The 17,814-nt window shown below is 39.2% G+C and overlaps 4 protein-coding genes and 2 long non-coding RNA genes across 14 annotated transcripts; 3 read left to right on the top strand and 3 right to left on the bottom strand.

Moving 5' to 3' along the window:
• The first annotated feature begins 1,533 nt into the window (after positions 1 to 1,533).
• Positions 1,534 to 3,735, top strand: LOC124207926 (CUE domain-containing protein 2-A-like). 3 transcript variants are annotated; one of them, XR_006880180.1, is made up of 7 exons: positions 1,534 to 1,832; positions 1,924 to 2,126; positions 2,192 to 2,331; positions 2,390 to 2,554; positions 2,614 to 2,739; positions 2,804 to 3,050; positions 3,647 to 3,735. XR_006880180.1 is itself a non-coding variant. In XM_046605576.1 (6 exons), exons 1-6 carry the CDS (start codon positions 1,747 to 1,749, stop codon positions 2,957 to 2,959), a joined length of 876 nt encoding a protein of 291 aa, XP_046461532.1. In that variant the 5' UTR covers positions 1,534 to 1,746; the 3' UTR covers positions 2,960 to 3,735. The 3 variants fall into 3 exon arrangements, 1 of the variants encoding a protein (XP_046461532.1); XR_006880181.1 differs by having other exon boundaries at positions 3,133 to 3,735; XM_046605576.1 differs by having other exon boundaries at positions 2,804 to 3,735.
• Positions 3,720 to 5,954, top strand: LOC124207921. 3 transcript variants are annotated; one of them, XM_046605569.1, is made up of 10 exons: positions 3,720 to 3,828; positions 3,941 to 4,088; positions 4,177 to 4,329; positions 4,406 to 4,541; positions 4,603 to 4,733; positions 4,803 to 4,943; positions 5,023 to 5,162; positions 5,232 to 5,325; positions 5,400 to 5,573; positions 5,646 to 5,954. In XM_046605569.1, the coding sequence occupies exons 2-10, from the start codon at positions 3,959 to 3,961 to the stop codon at positions 5,789 to 5,791; spliced, it is 1,245 nt and encodes a 414-aa protein (XP_046461525.1). In that variant the 5' UTR covers positions 3,720 to 3,828; positions 3,941 to 3,958; the 3' UTR covers positions 5,792 to 5,954. The 3 variants fall into 3 exon arrangements, with proteins under 3 accessions (XP_046461525.1, XP_046461524.1, XP_046461523.1); XM_046605568.1 differs by having other exon boundaries at positions 3,744 to 3,881; XM_046605567.1 differs by lacking the exon at positions 3,720 to 3,828 and having other exon boundaries at positions 3,891 to 4,088.
• Positions 5,955 to 7,043: 1,089 nt separating this feature from the next.
• Positions 7,044 to 8,224, top strand: LOC124207931. The gene is made up of 5 exons (XR_006880185.1): positions 7,044 to 7,204; positions 7,307 to 7,440; positions 7,569 to 7,704; positions 7,823 to 8,007; positions 8,074 to 8,224. It is a non-coding gene; the product is annotated as an uncharacterized LOC124207931 (long non-coding RNA).
• Positions 8,225 to 9,619: 1,395 nt separating this feature from the next.
• On the bottom strand, positions 9,620 to 10,657 carry LOC124207929. Of its 2 annotated transcripts, none has more exons than XR_006880182.1 (3): positions 10,470 to 10,657; positions 10,264 to 10,387; positions 9,620 to 9,940 (listed from the first exon to the last, which is right to left on the bottom strand). It is a non-coding gene; the product is annotated as an uncharacterized LOC124207929 (long non-coding RNA). The 2 variants fall into 2 exon arrangements; XR_006880183.1 differs by having other exon boundaries at positions 10,264 to 10,347.
• Positions 10,658 to 10,726: 69 nt separating this feature from the next.
• On the bottom strand, positions 10,727 to 13,812 carry LOC124207923 ((Lyso)-N-acylphosphatidylethanolamine lipase-like). 4 transcript variants are annotated; one of them, XR_006880179.1, is made up of 12 exons: positions 13,670 to 13,812; positions 13,036 to 13,597; positions 12,736 to 12,951; positions 12,542 to 12,671; positions 12,273 to 12,460; positions 12,084 to 12,195; positions 11,956 to 12,010; positions 11,724 to 11,885; positions 11,559 to 11,651; positions 11,282 to 11,491; positions 11,050 to 11,220; positions 10,727 to 10,978 (listed from the first exon to the last, which is right to left on the bottom strand). XR_006880179.1 is itself a non-coding variant. In XM_046605573.1 (10 exons), exons 2-9 carry the CDS (start codon positions 13,079 to 13,081, stop codon positions 11,559 to 11,561), a joined length of 1,002 nt encoding a protein of 333 aa, XP_046461529.1. In that variant the 5' UTR covers positions 13,082 to 13,597; positions 13,670 to 13,812; the 3' UTR covers positions 11,248 to 11,491. The 4 variants fall into 4 exon arrangements, 2 of the variants coding, with proteins under 2 accessions (XP_046461529.1, XP_046461530.1); XR_006880178.1 differs by having other exon boundaries at positions 10,727 to 11,220; XM_046605573.1 differs by lacking the exons at positions 10,727 to 10,978; positions 11,050 to 11,220 and having other exon boundaries at positions 11,248 to 11,491.
• Position 13,813: 1 nt separating this feature from the next.
• Positions 13,814 to 17,776, bottom strand: LOC124207925 (carboxy-terminal domain RNA polymerase II polypeptide A small phosphatase 1-like). Its single transcript, XM_046605575.1, has 6 exons — positions 17,446 to 17,776; positions 16,982 to 17,119; positions 16,710 to 16,912; positions 16,173 to 16,508; positions 15,879 to 16,110; positions 13,814 to 15,818 (listed from the first exon to the last, which is right to left on the bottom strand). Exons 1-5 carry the CDS (start codon positions 17,516 to 17,518, stop codon positions 15,916 to 15,918), a joined length of 945 nt encoding a protein of 314 aa, XP_046461531.1. The 5' UTR covers positions 17,519 to 17,776; the 3' UTR covers positions 13,814 to 15,818; positions 15,879 to 15,915.
• Positions 17,777 to 17,814: the final 38 nt, after the last annotated feature.

The following is a 17,814-nucleotide window of genomic DNA, read 5'->3' as shown; positions in this document are numbered from 1 at the left end:
TATTTTTAGCTTTTACTTTCCCCCCCTTTTGTTTATACATAAAAAGAATAATAAATTACATTTTTTTCTGGTACACATATGCGTCGTTTATTTTAGGATCGGGCTTGTTTGTATTCAGACAAACCTCGCCGACAATGTAGCGTTTTAAGGTTAGGTCAATTTAATTTCCCTGAAAATCTTATTAGCATTTAATTTCGTCTTTTCTAAAAGCCTTGATTTATTCGCAGCTATGAAATAGTAATTGCCTTCGCGGCGAGACTTTTAATGCTTTCTCCTGAGATTACGTATTTTAAACAAGTTGCCAATAAATTTTAACTGGAAAAATCTCAGACAGCTGGCATTATAAAAAGAATACGTCATCCGGCTACCATGTAAATGGGTGTCCTAAATTTCCATTTAGCCGTCCGCTTTTTCTTCCATCTCTAAGTTGTCAATGAGTCACCGCATCATCCTTAATGTAATATTCCCGCAATTTTATTTTAAACTTTCACCAATTCGGACGGGGAAAAGAATCGTGCCAGCATTTACCGAGAAAAGAAAAGGTTGTCTGAATTGCTCCGAAATTCTCATTGATTGGTGGGCTGTCTGTTATTCGTTTCGTCAGCCGTATATATAAAAAAAAATTCTTTTTTTAGTCTAATCGATTTTTTCGGTCTCGACATCTCGTTTGTTTTGTAAACTTTCTTTTAAAATTCGCCGCAGCGAGAACGCTTGGAGGTTAATCGATAGAGCCAGCGGAAAGAAAATGCAAAACAGAACTAACGTCGGTATTGTTGAGGTCTGGATGGAATCTGCAACGTATAAAGAGGACCATGAACGTAATGAACCGTGAACAACTGATGAATAGAATAAATCAAGGTTGCGTCTGTATTGGCGCAAGGACACAATAAATCAAATTTGATCAACAGCAACAATTTACGATAATTCAAGTATACAATGATCAAGTAATAATTCAAGTAGTCAGTTAACTTAATGGGCATTTGCGATGATGCATTAACAATTTATAAAAGTTTACCAACACATGCGAAAACAAGATTGTGTCGTCAACGAATATCGTGTGAGTGAATATTATAGGCACAAGAGCCGCATTATTATTAACAGAACGCAGCAGACCGTGTTGAATATTTTTTCCCGCAGTTCGCCGTTGGCACTCGACGTCCATGAATCCTTTCTTGATCGCTTGATCCTTTGATGCCGGACGATCCAGCGGATTTTTGGAGGCCCTTTTCCACAGCCGGTGGAGGACTCTGAAATTTATTATACACGAGCTATTTATCCTCTCGCGGTGGACTGACTAAAGTGGCGATTTCAATAGCAATAACTCGGTTTAATTGAATAATATTCGTCATTGAAATGAATATGATTTTCCAGCTAGTGTAAAGCATGATTATAGGATTACATTTGTATACTTTTTTCTTTACACAGTCGATTAGTCAAAGTCGAATAAAAGAAACACCGCCCACTTGGTCTACTCCTCCCCCGCTTCGCAAAACTATACGATCCTCACAATATCTGGCAACATCCCCATCAATATTTTCCATTCACAACAAAGATTCTGCTGTGAAAGGTCTATTATAAGAGTCTCTCTCTCTCTCTCTGACGTTTTTGTCTATTTTAAAACTTCAAAATAAACATTGCGTTTTGTTCAGTTCGTCTATTGTTATCCCAGCAACAGAGAAGCTGAAAAACGTTTCTCCAAGAATTTTCCGTAAACGAAATTATTTGGTCTGCGCGATCGATTGAATCATGAGTTGCGTTGAAGATAAAGAAGTTTTAGTAAAAGAATCTCTTTTGGTATTTCTCAAAGACAACATTCCACAGGCTAACCTAAGGTTAGATTCCCTCCTAACTGTTTCTGACAAGTCTGCTTGTGAGAGGAATAACTAATTGACCTGGGTATTCTTTCTTTTCCATTCTTTTTAGTCACATTGATGAAATTGTCTTGAGCTATGTTGTCAGCATCTTAGAAGAAATTGGGTCTGACTTGTGCCAAGAAGATGTTTTCGATGTGGAGTCTTTCAGTGAGATGCTCACAGCATACTTTCCCGATTTTGCCTCCATCCCCCATTCCGTCATTTGCCATTGGATCTTTGAACTGTCATCAAAATTGTCCCAATCGAAACAAGGTCTGTGATTTGCTCATGCATTTTTCCACATTTTCTCTTATTTTATACAATTTTTTTGTATGAAGATTCAAAAGGCTTGAAAGGAATGACTGATCTTGGTTTAATGTTCCCGGCCCCAGCAGTGGTTAAACAAGACCGCCTCTCTCCTAGAGTGTCAGAGTCTAGTGATGCAAGCACAAGTGATTCTTCTCAATCTGGGTTTCAGGTAAGTCACACTCAAATGTGTTGTGTATCTGCACTTACGCTGACTGTTTTCTTCTCAGGATTTCGAAAAAACAGATGATGTTCGCCTGCTGCTAGAGATGTTTCCAAGCATTTCACTGGTGGAGGCCACACATTGCTTGTCGCTCTCAAATAGTTCTGTTGAAGAAGCTGTCCAGCTTGTCCTTCATAGACAAGAAATTGGAGAATCCCTTTCGCACCCTGAGGTACTACATTGTATAAAAAGCTTTAACTCATCCACTCGTAACAATATTTTGGGGGTTAGATCTCTTCTCTGCACAAGACCAGACCAGTAAATGACGTTACGCTCAAAAAGAAAATAATAGAAAAGTATTCCTACATTGATCAAGATGACGATCAACGTGAGCACAGACCGCCTCCAGTCAAAACTGTAACGAAATAATTCAAAATTGACCGTTCTTGGAGCGTGTTTTGATAATGTCATTTTTTAACAGCAACCCAAAAAGATGGTGCGATATTTGGACAACAAGGTAGTGACGATCAAAGGAGAGCGCTACACAGAGATCAAGGAGGAAACGGAAGCCAGCAAGGAAGAGGCCAAAAAGACTTTCGTCACCCTCAAACCTGCTCGCCAATATCGCTTCCATTGACAACGACTGAATGAGGAGAACTGTAGACGGCCGGTTCTAGCTAAGCTAATTATTGTTGGACATGTTAGGTGACTCGACAGCATGCACCCATGTAAGATAAAATCATTGAAACAAAAAATCTCCTAGACTAATAAGAAATTGAACAGTTTCGCACACAAAGTTGTCTCCTTTAGCTTTTACAGGTGCAATTGTTCTGCTTTCTAAATTTAAGCAGAAGGCCAACACAGCCAACTCGAAACAATTGTTGATCTTCCATTTACCTCCCCCTTTTTCCCTCTTCTTTGTTGTGTTCATTTTATCCTTCGAGTCTCTTTTAAGTTCATTTCACGAACAAAAAAAGGAAGGAAATGTTGTTATCACGTCTAGCCTTGGTACGGTGTCAATGTCTTATTCACGTGCCCTCTTGGAGTCGAGAGGGCAAATATCCCTAACAGTAACAAATATTATAAAAATTTGATCGATTTTTTTTCCCTATTGACCCACCGCCGCCAAATGTTTCACGATCATTCAAATCTTTTGTTTATTCAACCAATTTTTAATGGATCAAGAAGTTAAAACAAAAGAAAAATTTGATATTGCAGTGAATGTAACCGAGATCTCTTCTGCCTCTGCTCTTATACTCGGCCTCTTTTGTGAGAGAAAAGATTATTTTACGTTCTAGTTTTTTTTTTCTTCTTTTTCTTGTAGGTTTTGATTGTCTAAAATACGTGACCCTGATCTAACTAAACTGTATCGTATTTTGCCGTACATTCCGGAATACACAGCATCTCAACAGATCTATCAGCTGGCAAAAAAAAAGAAAAGAAATGTAGAGCGACTACCTCTTTCAAGCCGGAAGTTGCGCATTTGGAGCCGTTACCAACATTTCAGTAACGGACCTGAGATTTGCATATTTTCCTCCAAAGCTGACAAGGAGGAAGTGGTAGGAATCGAGAGAACCTTTAAATGCAACTTCTTTCCTATTCTGTCGGGCATTCGCAGGTCAACCTCCGCTCAAAGATGCTGCCGGTCGCTGTCAAGTTGCTCGCGTCCGTCGTCATACTTTTCCCATTCGTTTCATCGGAATTCACTCTGAACCCCAATGCAGACACTTCAGTGAATCCAGTCTACGACGTTCGTGACGGAAAATGTAACAAATTTTTGTGTTTTCAATTTTGTCTTGGACTTTGTTAATTGATCTACTCTATCCTTCAACTACGGAATTTGATCAAGGGCAGTTTTCGGCTTGTTTGAAACGGTCATCAACAACAATCGGGCTTGCCGGGCGCTGAGTGGCGACATCGGCACTTGTCTTTCGTATCCGGAGTGCTTTGCTTTCCGTGGTAACATCTCAGGCACCTGCGGAAGGGGATATGGATTGTGTTGCGTCAGTAAGTTGAAATTTGTTTTAAAAAGTTATAATTGATTGTGTTTATCTCAAAACTTTCTTTTGTTTTTTTGTTTTAGCCACCAAGACTTGCCAAGGTGTTATTTACGCAAACAATACGTACTTTGTCAACCAGGGATATCCAGGATCGTATACATCCGCCGGGCAATGTTACACGACCGTCAACCGCTTGGCACCCAACATTTGCCAACTTCGGTATGATCAATTAATAATTGATTGTAAAATAGTTTTTAGAGAAACCATTTCGTTTTTCTAGGCTGGATTTTGAGGCGTTTTCGATTGCACAGCCGGAACCAGCTGAACACCGTTGCGTTTCTGATAGTTTTGTTGTATCTGGGACCACGTCGCCAGTGCCAGTTATTTGTGGTGACAACGCCGGACAGCACAGTACGTCGATTAAAGAGTTCATGGCAATAAATCATTCTTTTTAACCGGTTCGTTTGAACGGATTTACAGTGTATTTGAATATCGGATACAACAGTACAACGCCCATTACGTTGACCATGATTACCAGCAATTTGATGGCCGGCGGATTCACGTCTGCCCGCAACTGGAAGATTCGTGTCTCACAAATTCCGTGTAATGAGGGTTTTGCAGGTAGGCAAATGCGTTTGTTATTTTTCTTTCACTCAGTTTTTTAACAAATTTAAAACTGATCAAAATCTTATTGATGCAGCGCCACCGGGATGTCTGCAATATTATACCGGAAGCGTTGGCGTGATTAGGTCATTCAACTTCTTTTTTGACTCCAGAGGCGTCAACACAGCACGACAACTTTCGTTTCAGGATTACACGATTTGTATCCGCCAAGAATCCGTAAATTGATTGAAAAAATATTACATTTTGGGGTGGAATTTTTATCATTTCATTCTGTTGTATTTTTAGAATTTCTGTGAGATGCAGTACAACGTTTGCCCGGATCAGGTGAATGTGCCGGGACTAGGTTTTTCCATTTCTGGTGCTTTGGTTGCTGGAGAAGGTACGTAAACCACCCACCTTACGTAAACTACTTACCACTACTTACTTAAACCACTTACGTAAACCACCCACAAGGTACGGTGTCTTCCGGAGCGGATGCAGCTTGCACTGCGGATTTCTTGATGATCCCTTGTGGTTCAGATGTACGAGGTCAACCGACCAAATCGAACGGAGCCGTCTGTGCTGCTCGATTGTGCGGAAGTGTGTGGAACAGCATCAACGCGGAAACCCTATCTAGACCAGTATTTAGTAAGTTGAATAGAATCTTAATAATCCGGAAGGAATGCGTTTCATTTTGCCTTCTGAATTTCCATTTTTTAGCGAGATCGGTGCCGTTTGAATTACGTTACTACACCAACGGACTGGAATCCAGCGAGGGAGACCAGGGTAATTTGGGATTTTGTTTGACATACCAGCAGGAGCCATGCCCAGCTTCCCTCAACAAATTCCAGAATATGTTCATCTAATAGACAATAACCAAGTATTAGGTCAGAGCTGCACAGATTAATGTTTTTCGAGACTTTTCAGTCACTGTATTTGTAATTACAATAATTTAAAGATGTAATCTAATGATCGATCGATGGATAAGTTATTCCTTCTTGACAATCGTGTCTGACTATTAGTATTATAGCCGCAATACACACAAGTTTTTGATCAAATTAAAAAAACTGTAGAAAAACCGGAATGGTTTAAAAACTTTCCGGTTTGGCGACACAGATTCGCTATCTGTACCGCTTTTTGTGTGTTTTTCCTTTTCAATTGTTAAGCTTTTTTTTAATGTAGTACATTTTTGAAAAAAAAAAAAAACCATAATGCCTCCTGTGATGGTTCCAGACAGAGTGATTAACGAGACGCTTTACAGGGGGTGTGTGATGTCTGTTTATCACCGACCCAACTAGAAAAAATTGTCAAACACAAATTAAAAGGAAGAGTCGAATCGTTTCTGGCATGTTTTTAGCCATTTCCGTTGAATTTGTTGTATCGCCAATAAGTTTTTACAACTCTGGTACAAGTGTCAAATTGTTCCATGATCCATCCGCACGAACCTGTCTTCGCTTGTGCGATGATTCATTTGGTGGAAACTTAAGAGGGGTTGCTGAAATTTGCGCTACAACAAGAGAAGGCCCGTCACTAAAGTACAATGCGGTTAGAGACAGTAAGATAAAAATACCGTAATACCAACTGCAGAATTTCCTTTAATCGCACGGCATAGTGATGAGGAAATATTGCGCGAATAAAAAAAACAAACAAAAAAACAATTTTTCTCCTTTTACTCGCTAGGTGGATTTTATCGTGGAAGTTTTTTATGGATTTTATCATGGAAGTTTTGAACTGCGCGCCCCGACACTAAGGTGAATGCGTGCATGCTGCCAGAGCATGGTCGATTCATCTTTAAGTTACAAGACATCTCCTGTAGCTGTAGACGAGGTGAGAAAGAGTCTTGTGGTATGGTGTTAATTAATAATAAACATCAAATAATAAATAAACAAATAATAAAAAAAATTGCAAATTTATCCAGAGCTATAGACTCCTGGTCGCTTCACGGCTGTGTTGGCTTCCCTATCCCGGTTTTAGGGTAACAGTAAGCTTCAGCTGTCAGCTGTCTTTCAGTGTCAAAAATATTATTGTTAACTTGTAGCTGAATATTGATTTCACTTTTCGAATTCAATTTTCCACACTTCAGCTGTCAGTCACTCAGTTGTCTGCATGCAACACTGGCATCATCTAGCGGTTGATTTTACAATTCAGACGATTGTCCAGTGTGCCGCTAGATGGTGTTGGTATTGTTTTTTAAATGGCGAAATATGTGAACAAGTTATGTCATCTTTTGTATTCGAATTTTCATGTTTTACTGCCCTAAACCAACCAATTATTTACATGTAAGCTTATTTTGATTTTTCTAACTACATAGTAGCAAATTTTCTATTACTCACTGTGTACTTGACCAATTGACTAATTGTGTACTGTACTTGGAATTCTAGAAAATGTACCTACCGTCTAGTCATCAGATTAAATTTGGACTCCATATTAAAAAATAAAAACCAATTGCTCAACCCTTCTGTGACTCACACGCTCAGCTACATCTGCATCATCCTCTCACATCTTAGACAAAACAGTAAGCTTTTATGCTCAAAAGTTGTGGCATTGCATACATGGTTATAAGCATAACCTTCCGAATTTACTACCTCATCATCCATCAATGCAATAAAATAATCTAAAAATTCACACCCATTTGTTTAACAGGTTCCTTCTTGCCTGAAAGATGTTTACACCTTTAAACACTTTCGGTGGGGTTGTTGCGTCATGAAATTGTATTTCTGCATTTCTCCCACTTCATAGCTACAAGAAACGAGTTATAGGAAGCCTACAACAGATTGAGGTAAAGGTGTGCTTCTATGTTCTTGATTTATCATGTAAATAACTTTGGATTCCACCTTCGTCGTGGGTATTTATGGGCCTCATTGCAATGTTAAAACCTTTTTCTGTTCTTTGCTTAGGAATCGATAGGTTGTGTGATATGCTATTGCAATTTCATCCATGTTTAAATGGTGTGGAATCCTGGAATTATACTGACTATTAGCGCCGTTCAACATTTGGTCTTGTAGCGGTCGCATTTTTAGCCATACTTCTCCGCCAGCCGTTTTTTAGTGGAGAGTCGGAGAGGTTGATCCAAAATCCTTTAGTATGACGCAAACATCTTATTTTTTTTTCAAGCTTCCTTTTAATTCCCAACTCAATTTTTTTACAGCACTATTCGTTACATCTCTGAGATCGCGATTCGGCCGCCGATGTCGATGTTCAACGCAGTTTCTTTATTGGAATTGTGTGGTCCTGGCAAGGAGATCCTTGAGCCAACGCTGGCTTTTCGCTCACTTCAGTGGTCGCATCCGTCTGTCGAGGCACACCTGTAGTAACTCACCACGAATTATGCCCAGGTACCCGACAATTGACTTATTTTCGTAGAATATCTACTAGTGATCTACTTGCGTTAAACTCTATGTCTGTAGTAATTCCAAAATCAGGCCATTCTTGCGCGCAAAGTATTTTTAGACGTTTCTTTTTTCTAACGCTAGATGGCTTTTCGATAATTTTCAGCCGTCAAAACAGTCAGTTTTAGTTACTTTGCACATCTCTTTAAACATTTATCGGCAAATATTGTGTGGAAATTTTTTAGTGGTAACTGACGATAACTATTCCGCCAACAAAGCTCACTTGTTAAATTATCGATGTTTACTTTTTTTTTCTACTTCCGGTTTTCTCATTTCAGTCAGTAGTTCAGTTAATATTCATTCGACGCACATACAAACCACATATTCGTGATCCTCGTTAAATTTGTGGTAAAGTTCATGTAATCTTTTTTACGTATTCGTACTTCCGGTTTCGAAAATTTTCCTGAACTATAGTTCAGGAAAATTCTCGATTTTGGCCAAATTTTGGATTTCGTTTAAATCACATCTAATCGACCCCAAATTTCATGGAGATCACGATTATGTGGTTTAATTTGACGACAGCTCAATTGTTAAGGCGCTATGGCTACTTCCGGTATACTTCCGGAAAATTTTCTTGAGACTAGCAAGTGAGCTTTGTTATTTGTATAGTTCTAAATATTGCAAGCTTGATTTTACGTAAAAAAATTGCATCTTTAAAACTTTGAGTTAAAAACCTGTCACTTAATAAAAATGCTTTTGTCCATGCAGATGAGACGTCGAGAAGATGGATTTCTCATCTTTAAATATCGTCAGCGGTCTCCGTTGGATGTTGCCCCTGCTCTGGCATTGGAAAGGGACAATCGCGACCGGCACCGAGACTCGTCATCAACGTGGATCATCGTCTTTTTGGTATTATTTCGTTATGTGTTAGTTAACCCGTTGTCTGCCACGCCTTTGTTCTCCCCTAGCTCCTTAGCACGGGCCGCGCTGTTCGGTCTCGTGGTTTCCATGCCGCGGGGTCGGACAGTCGCACCAGCCCAAAATTCGCCGCAAGGCGCCTGTTAGGCAATGCACCATAGGGACTTCCCCCTTGTCGATACGGTGATGGATTCTAGAGGTTGTGCATTCCATCTTCTCCTGTCACCGTGTCAGCCCGGACTTGTCAGCAATGGCAAGTCCCTCCTTGGTCATGGATCCTTCTGACGTGGCGCGTAGAGTAGTAGAAAAACAACCTACGGGTTGTATGGCGTGGCAGCCAACGGGTTAACTAATTGTATGTGTGTATGTATTTATGTTATGCTATGTTTGTAAAAAGTGGAGGAATTGTGGGTGGAGGTGGGACAATATAAGCAATTCCAAACAAAATTAATATTGATGTCATTTATTTTTCTTTATTTCACTTACTAAGCAAACCCCATCGTAAAATCAAACACAATTACATGGATAAGAATTTTTGATACGATGAAATCAGTTCCTCATTTCCACCACAAACACCACATTGTCAGGAATCTAGAGCCAACCTTTCAGGATAACGCCAGCACCACAGACTGGATAGAAGCAGCTCACCACACCAGCACAATGGACTGCATGCAGTAGTTCATCACACCAATCGTCAGCTGGCTGCAACAAAACCATGAGCACAAAAGACAGCATTGCAGAAGCTCAGACTTCACCTGGCTGTGAAACCTATTTGAAAAATTTCCAATTACTTAAGATGAACAGATAATATCTCTCGTGCAAAACAACACCAAGACAGGAGTAAAGTTAAACCAAGTGGAAGTAAAACTATGTGGTCCCTCGTGAAGTCTCAGAAACTTTCCAAAGGGATCTAGAATTTCAATATAAGTCTAGTAAAAAAAACAATTGAAAGTTCAAACCAATGGATGGCAAACGTAAAGCAACAGGTCCAATTGACTTTTCTCAAAATTACACACTAAAGCAAAGGGATCTACTATCTGGTCAATAGCTAAAATTATATCCTTCTAGTTGGAAAGTGGAAAAAAAAATACTTCTTCTTTAAGTATTTCAGCAAAGGATTGGATGAAACATACAGCCGTTACACGTAGCAATGGATGACATTTTAGCAGCTGAACCTAGCCATGTGATCATATGATTTGCCCAAGTGGAAATAGGCTAGATGCAGGAGTAAAGCCATGTAAATTAATACATCAATATTTTACATGCAGTAAACTTAAATGATCTAAACAAGAATTACCTTATTTATTTCCGTCAAAATGTTAAAGATTGAGCATACAACCGATACAACGGCGACCTGCTTCTGGCTCAACGTCTTGGAATAAAATGGCGATTCCACGTCACTCCGATTCATTTTCAGATGTGTCCACTAGGTGGCGTAGTTTCGGGACTAAAATTTAAAAAATTGTTGGAGTTCTACTGTCGGCAGAGCTATAGCTCTGCTGTCGGTATTTTTAAATATAAAAAAAAGGGGTTCTTATGTCTTTTTTTTTTGGTAGGACCCTAAAATAACTGAGTTAATATAGTCCACCTTTGATAAATTGTATATTTCCTATGAAAGAAGACCTAATTGGGGAGAATAAAGAAGGAAATAAAGAATAAAATGATTATGGCCTATATGGATTTAAAAAATAAAATTGTTATATCTGTACTCATGTACATATTTTTTCATGTACAGATCTGGTACATTTTCATACACATTGCAGGTTATTCACTACACACTCTTCATGTCACTGAAACTCTAAGCAGCTATGGGACAAGGAAATTATCTGCATTATTAACAAATTTTCACAAATTTACCTATGAGAAATAAAACTCACCTATCTCTTAGCTGGGTTGCCTTCTAAACAGAAGTAAAAACATGCACAACAACAAACATGCTGTTGCAGGGTGCGCCACCAAAATTGCGAGATTCAGAAAAGATCCTATGGTTCACAAAGCATAGGGAAATAGGGGATCAATGTTAAATCATAAATGAATACCAAATTTCACTAAGAAAACAAATATTTAAGTTTAACTTTCAGTGAGAAATTTTTATTCTTTTTAGTATACGTATTTCCAAAGCCAAAGCTGGCCAAAGCGTCCGTTGCACACTTGTACGTGTAGATAATTGAGTATAGGGATAGCAAGATTGGATGAAAGTAAACAGTAAAGCAACTTTCAAATGTGTTGTTACATTTAAATGTCATTGCAATCTAAGGATCACGGCTTGTTCGAAATGTCTTCCCTGTGCACAGGTCTGGGACAATGCTGTGTATAATACTTGAACAATAGCATGTAAAGAAAAATGTAATATAAACCACACAATTTTTTTTTTTTGTCGCCATACCTAATTATCTGCTTTCTGACAAGCATCTAACACATGTTCGTGAAATTTCTCGGGTTTTTCGGCATACACGTGATGACGGGCGCCTTTAATAATCTTCAAAAAATAGAGTTCATATTTATCACCCAATTTCTCTTTTTAAAATACGTAAGTAGTATTTTCACTTACATGGATATAAACCAAACATCCTACCCTCTTTTCTTTGATGAATTCTCCGGGACTTTTATCAACCCAAGATAATTCGCCGTAAATAAACGTAAGAGGTATACTCTGTTTTAGCTTACATATGCGGTCTCTCATAGGGTGCTTGGCCCATCGAAAGCTATCCATCTATAGGTATAAGCAAATATGAATTCTCTTGAGGAAACGCATTTAAATAAATGTATAGAAACAAAACAACAAAAGAAAAACACATCCGACTCGCACTCGCCATTGAATAAAAACAGTGTTCTCCTCTAAAATAAAATAACATATAAAATAGTAAAGAAAATGGAAAAACGGTGTGTGCGATGAAATGTTAAAGCTTACGTTGGCGGTTTTGCGTTGCAATCATAAATATATTGGGCAATAACTGAAACTGGAAAAAATTTTCCGTACAAGTGGCCAATATCAAGACGTACACACTTCACCAGTTGGGGTCCTGTATGTTAAATTGTAAACGTCGATAATTTTATTTAGTATTTCAATTTTAATTAATTAAAACGCCAGATAACCCACCTAATGTCGGTCCAGAAGATCGCATAAATTTAAGGGGATTTAACTTGGGAAATCGTTGAAGCATATTGAATACAATTCCTTGCGCGTTAGAAGGTCTAGTGGAGAATCCCCAAGGATCTGCGAGAATCAAGTGAGAGACCTTGTCTGGATGACGAAGTGCATAGGCTGCAGCAACAAATGCTCCCATACTGTGTCAAAATAAAGGATATAAATACAAAAATGAATGGCCAAATGAGGAATATTAGTTGTAGTTTCAAGACTTAAGTTACCTATGCCCAAGCAAAATGAAATCTTGATCCAATTTAACTCCTTTTCTCCATTCTTCAACAAATTTTACCATTTCTCCCTCAGCTACATTTGCATCAGTATTGAAGTGAGGCCGGCTACTAGAACCAAAACCTATTACAAACACATTTGTTTGAAACTTGACTGTGAATACATGCTATTGTAAATTAAAATATACCTAAAAGATCCATTGCATATACTGGCCTGTCTTCTGCAAGAGCGTCAAAATTGAGACACCACAGCCCAATACCTGATGTGAAACCATGCAGCAATACCAACGGTGATTTTCCTCCATTCTTGTTCACTATCAAAGTTAGTATGAAGTTATCTTCTGTAGTATCTCCTATACACTTCCCAATGTTGACTAATCTGATTTCATGTGGAAACTTGATAGCTGTAAACAGAATAATTACTTGTGAGACTACTGAAACAACAAAATAGATAGTTTAGTCTAGTTATTTTTAGAAAACCTACTTACAGTCAATCAGAGTTTTTTCAGCTCCTTTAAGAACATAATCTGACATAATTCAAATCATATGAGGTGAGAGATGAACATGGCAGCCTTTTATTGGTCTCTTTTTTCGTAGGGCGTTTCTGCATGATGATGTCTGTCGTCATCAATGGCATCTATTCTATAGTGAATAGCCTGGAGAAACCGAAGCGGCTGTACCGCTTTGGTACCCATACCGTTATGGTGTGGTCTTGACGCACGAAGGGGTGCTAGCTGCTTAGTAAACCATACCGAACAAAAGGCAACGAAGGCAAATTAAAATTAGTTACCAAATCGGAATTTTTCGTTAACTAATATGGAATTTGGATCTGGTAATAGTCGGATAAATTAATTAGTAAACAACTTATTGCATAAACAGAAGATAACAAATAAAGATTTTTAAATTATTCACGAGTCATCTAAGATGCAGCCATCATAAATAGGTCGGCAGGGCAAACCGAATGGAAGAAAAAAGAAAGTCGAACTCTGGTCCCGTAGTGGAAAAGGAACATTAGCACCATACACACAACATAGACCTGGATCCGGCGTGCTATAAAAATGAAGGATTGGTTGCGTAAGGAAGACTTCTGACTATATAATGCCAAAACCTAAAAAATGTTACTTTCACGAGATCTGCATTTGAGACTCTTTCTCGATCATTGGAATAGGCATTAGAAAAGAGAATAATCCACTCTGCTGGTGCTGGATGAACAGAACACGGAAATCTAGAAAACAAAGTAATGCGTATTAATAGTAATGAGTGAAGTAATGAGTATATCTTTGTATATTTCGTGGCTACAGAGCAGATGATTAATTTATAATAAGGTATCCATCACACACACACACACACTCGCGCGCACATATGAAAGAAGTAAGGCCAGGTTCAACTTTCTATCGACAGGTTCACGATTTCTAATTAATGATCGTCGCCCAGGATCTTTCTCAGCCTTGGAAAAAAAGAAAACACACCCCTCACCTCTACCTAAACCCGGTGCCCACTACATTCTTCCTTTTTCAAACTAATGCGAGTGCCTGATATGCTGACGACGTCAAGGTAAAACTTTTCTGTTAACCAATCATCAATCGGCTCAATCAATATGTATTGCGTCGTCTTGAGCACAAAAAGATAGAAAAAAGAAGCCGGTGATGATGAGAAATCGCGGGTGCTAATCTAATAACGTAATACATGGATTGGGTGTTGAGAGAGAGGGTGGTGGATGGGGCAGCGAGTCCATTGTTGTAAATTTTTAAAAATATGGATGATAGGCGCAGGTGAAAATTCACTGCTCTTAAATTCTCCACCGCCAGACAGTTTTTTTTTTCTTCTTTTGTTTAAGATCTTATATTGGGATTGTATATGGCACACCGGTTTGTTGTTTTATTTGATGCGGTTTAATCTCTTTTGCCGATTTTTTCAAGAGTGATGCTTTTGAAAGACCATTTCTGGCCCACACACCTTTAAAGGATTAAATGCGCAAACGGGAAGAGGCACTTGCGGCTGAGATGAGGGGCAAAGGACAAAGGATCGTTTAAAACGACATTATCCTTGGCGTGGAAAAAGTGATACGGATGCTCCAATCAACAGAAACGGCGAAGAAGACACAAAGAAACAAACAAACCAACGGTAACAAAAGTCAAGGCGGAGAGGGGGGGAACAGAAAAATGAATGACATAACACTTTAAAGTAATATTGATGTTTTAGGTTTAGCTGGCGTGAATGGTGGATGTAACCACAAGCGTAAAAAATGGTTATAAAACATTAGCGAGAAATTATAGAAATAATAAACTTTTCAAGGAATCAACACCGGCGGATGAAATAAGTGAAGAGTGAAAGGGCGCGGGGAAAACCAAACTCACGAGACAGACCTCGTTTGTTTTCTTTTTAATAAACATCCATCGAACTTTGGATTACGTCTCTACAGATTTAATCCAAGTCCAAGGTGTGTAGGGAATAGGTGAGCAAGAAAGGCGAAAAAAATGATAACGGGTCTGAGTTAAGGAATTAGAAATCAATGAGGAAGGACACCTAGAAAAGAAAACGGAACACGATTTTCCAATGTTACAAGAATGGATTTCTGAACACGAGTTAGTGATCGGAGCGATGGATAATTTTTCCTCACGGGAAGAACAATTTAATTATTTTTAAGAAAAAAAAACATGATGAAAAAAACAAGGCACTTGACCCCAAAAAGAATTATCCAACGCAACCAATCCAATATAGATCGAAAATCTAAAGTGGGAGTTTTTCTTATTTACAGCGAATAGTGCAGCTGTAGATTCAAAAGTTATCTACAAAATACAACCAATCAAATTATTATTTTTTTTTTCAGGAAAAAAAAGTAGATATCAAAGGTCATTGAAACGATGGTCAGGTGGTTATTTTAATTTTGTTGTTTACTATCCCCTTGTCTATGTAAAGCTAGACGTGTGTCGCAGCAAAATCTTGTCGTTTCCAACGCGGGTTGACGGGCGGATAGATAATGAATGATGAAAGAGGCAGGCACTTTTCTCGTACGTGAAACAACCACTCAGTGGACGATGGAAATTACGCTCACAAATAACGCACAACCGTCTCACAAAAAAGTAATGGGGATAACTTGATTTAAATTTTTGGCCAATTGGTGTGGTCCGTTAACATGCACTTGTGTGAAACACGAGTCGACAAAAACTTTACTTCTTCTTTTTAAGTCATTTAGCTGCTTGGGAGAAAAAAAAAAACAAGACAAAAGGCCACACCGAAGGCTCGCGACGAGATTAAAATCACTCACAATCTAGATAAGAGTCGGCGTTACATTAGGTTAGGATTGAAATTTGTAAAAAAAAACCCCTACATTGGATGGATCGTCCGTCTTACGAGAAGGAGATGGGTTAGGGCACATTGATTGGGATCGAGTTCAAATCGACGTTGGGATTGAGCGAATCGCTACGGTTGGTCAGTGCAGCGTGATTCGAATTACGCAAAACTGTGTAGACATTGTCAACCTGGCTGAGTCGCTCAAAAAAGGGGATCAAGTCCAATAGTTCCGAGTCAGACATATCATCAAACCATGAAGCGACTGGTACCTGTAAAAGCCAGTCGATTATAACTACAGATTCGCATTGAAAGCACAATAAAATTAACTTACGGCATTGTCAGGATGGAAGATATAAGAAGCAGGCGAATTGTCTATGATAACAACTTTTTGGAGTTCCCTTCCAAGTCGGCTCAAATCTTTTACGTAGTTCCCTCGATGGAAGACGCATGATTCCCGGAAGAGGCGCGATCGGAAGACGCCCCACTGATCCAATAGGTCAGCTACAGGATCAGCATATTTAGCCAAGCTGGCCGTAAACAACACGCATTCATAGAGCTCGCCCATTTTGCGCAGGAATTCATCTACGTGTGGCCGTTTGAGCACATACACTTGGTGGACTGTACCATCAATCTCCACGGGAACGATAAAATCCGCATTGCTTATGGGCTGTTAAATAAAGCAAAAATTAATAAAAGAAGAGAAGGTGGTGGGAGGGGGTCGGGTGGTCGAAACAAAAATAAACAGTTAACTAGCAGCCAAATGCTGGGGGAATGGGTAAACTTCATTCAGGGCAGGCGAATAACTTGGCACCCGTTCAAGAAACGTGTGCCAAGATACAAATCGTCGAAAAACAACGTCTATCCTTACCTTGAAGGAGCTGTGGACCAACGTTTCGTCCAGATCTATCACCATGCACTTTCTTTGACTATCCTGATAGTGAGGCACAGGCAAAAGATACTTTGCTGAAGCTTGCTGTAACAAAGGTGAGCAACGTCCATTTTCTTCTCCACTGTCAGTGTCAAAACCACCTCCGTTACCTGCTCCTCCTCCATTAATAACTAAGTTGCCACCTGAATTTCAAGAATATCAAAACAAAACTAAAAAAATTATCACACTACTTAACATTTTAATGTTTTTACCATTATTAGATGATTTGTTGCTTTGATCAGAGCTGCCTCGCCTCCCCAAGCAACAGAACAAGGACCTCAGGAAACCTCTAGCCGATTTTTTAACGCTACCAGTGGTGCTGCTAGAACCACTGACTGTTTTTACAATAACTGAAAAATCAAACAGCGAGACAATGAATGAATGAATAGGCTTACAATTGGGGTTAAGGCTATAGCTGTGGGGCACAGAGATTTCACTTGTGAGCCTCACCTCCACTCTCAATCCTTCTTTACCTAATACCCCTCCCCTTGATCTTCCCAACCCCTCCCACACCTTATAGGAACACAGAACATACACACACACAAACACAGACATACATGTACACACAGACAACACATGCAGTTTCCCTCCATTCCCGGCTGTCTATTAAGCCGAGTGGAAAGATAACTAGGGTAAAATAAATTCGGCGATCCTTCGAAAATTAAGCATAAATCACCTTTTTCTTGGGCAAAGCTGGTTATCTGATCCTCTTCACGGGTAACCTGGGTGATGATGGACGACGCCTCCATTTCAACTTCGACATTTGTCAATGGCGCCACTCTCTCTACCTCCTCCGTCGAATTTCAAGGCGCGATTCAATTCCATAAAAATTCAGCAACTATGGAATCTATTTTTGTGAAGCACGTCGGACAATCACACAATATTGGGTGATTTTCGCCCGTAACGCGGTTACACACACCAACATTCGGGACGTACACAAAACAGACAACACCAGGCAGTCAGTTTTTCACAGGCTTTCGTTTAACGAAAATGCAAAATGGCGGAGTATAGGGATTTGGTCTCAGAAACTGTACCGCGTAGCGGC

The sequence above is a fragment of the Daphnia pulex genome, chromosome 11 (genome assembly GCF_021134715.1).
Source record: "Daphnia pulex isolate KAP4 chromosome 11, ASM2113471v1".
NCBI classification, from domain to species: Eukaryota; Metazoa; Arthropoda; class Branchiopoda; order Diplostraca; family Daphniidae; genus Daphnia; species Daphnia pulex.
This window is presented reverse-complemented; position numbering and strand designations above follow the sequence as displayed.

What these genes read in the sequence shown, in the direction of transcription:
- LOC124207926 (XM_046605576.1), top strand. Translation starts at nt 1,747, where the DNA reads ATGAGTTGCGTTGAAGATAAAGAAGTTTTAGTAAAAGAATCTCTTTTG. An exon ending in CTTCTCAATCTGGGTTTCAG is followed by an intron (nt 2,332 to 2,389) that starts GTAAGTCACACT and finishes TTTTCTTCTCAG; the next exon opens with GATTTCGAAAAAACAGATGA. An exon ending in GACCGCCTCCAGTCAAAACT is followed by an intron (nt 2,740 to 2,803) that starts GTAACGAAATAA and finishes ATTTTTTAACAG; the next exon opens with CAACCCAAAAAGATGGTGCG.
- LOC124207921 (XM_046605567.1), top strand. Translation starts at nt 3,905, where the DNA reads ATGCAACTTCTTTCCTATTCTGTCGGGCATTCGCAGGTCAACCTCCGC. An exon ending in CGACGTTCGTGACGGAAAAT is followed by an intron (nt 4,089 to 4,176) that starts GTAACAAATTTT and finishes GATCAAGGGCAG; the next exon opens with TTTTCGGCTTGTTTGAAACG. An exon ending in CCCAACATTTGCCAACTTCG is followed by an intron (nt 4,542 to 4,602) that starts GTATGATCAATT and finishes TCGTTTTTCTAG; the next exon opens with GCTGGATTTTGAGGCGTTTT.
- LOC124207923 (XM_046605573.1), bottom strand. Translation starts at nt 13,081, where the DNA reads ATGTCAGATTATGTTCTTAAAGGAGCTGAAAAAACTCTGATTGACT. An exon ending in TTCATTTTGCTTGGGCATAG is followed by an intron (nt 12,461 to 12,541) that starts GTAACTTAAGTC and finishes ATTTTGACACAG; the next exon opens with TATGGGAGCATTTGTTGCTG. An exon ending in ATCTTCTGGACCGACATTAG is followed by an intron (nt 12,196 to 12,272) that starts GTGGGTTATCTG and finishes TTTAACATACAG; the next exon opens with GACCCCAACTGGTGAAGTGT.
- LOC124207925 (XM_046605575.1), bottom strand. Translation starts at nt 17,518, where the DNA reads ATGGAGGCGTCGTCCATCATCACCCAGGTTACCCGTGAAGAGGATCAG. An exon ending in CAGCTTTGCCCAAGAAAAAG is followed by an intron (nt 17,120 to 17,445) that starts GTGATTTATGCT and finishes TTGATTTTTCAG; the next exon opens with TTATTGTAAAAACAGTCAGT. An exon ending in CAACAAATCATCTAATAATG is followed by an intron (nt 16,913 to 16,981) that starts GTAAAAACATTA and finishes CTTGAAATTCAG; the next exon opens with GTGGCAACTTAGTTATTAAT.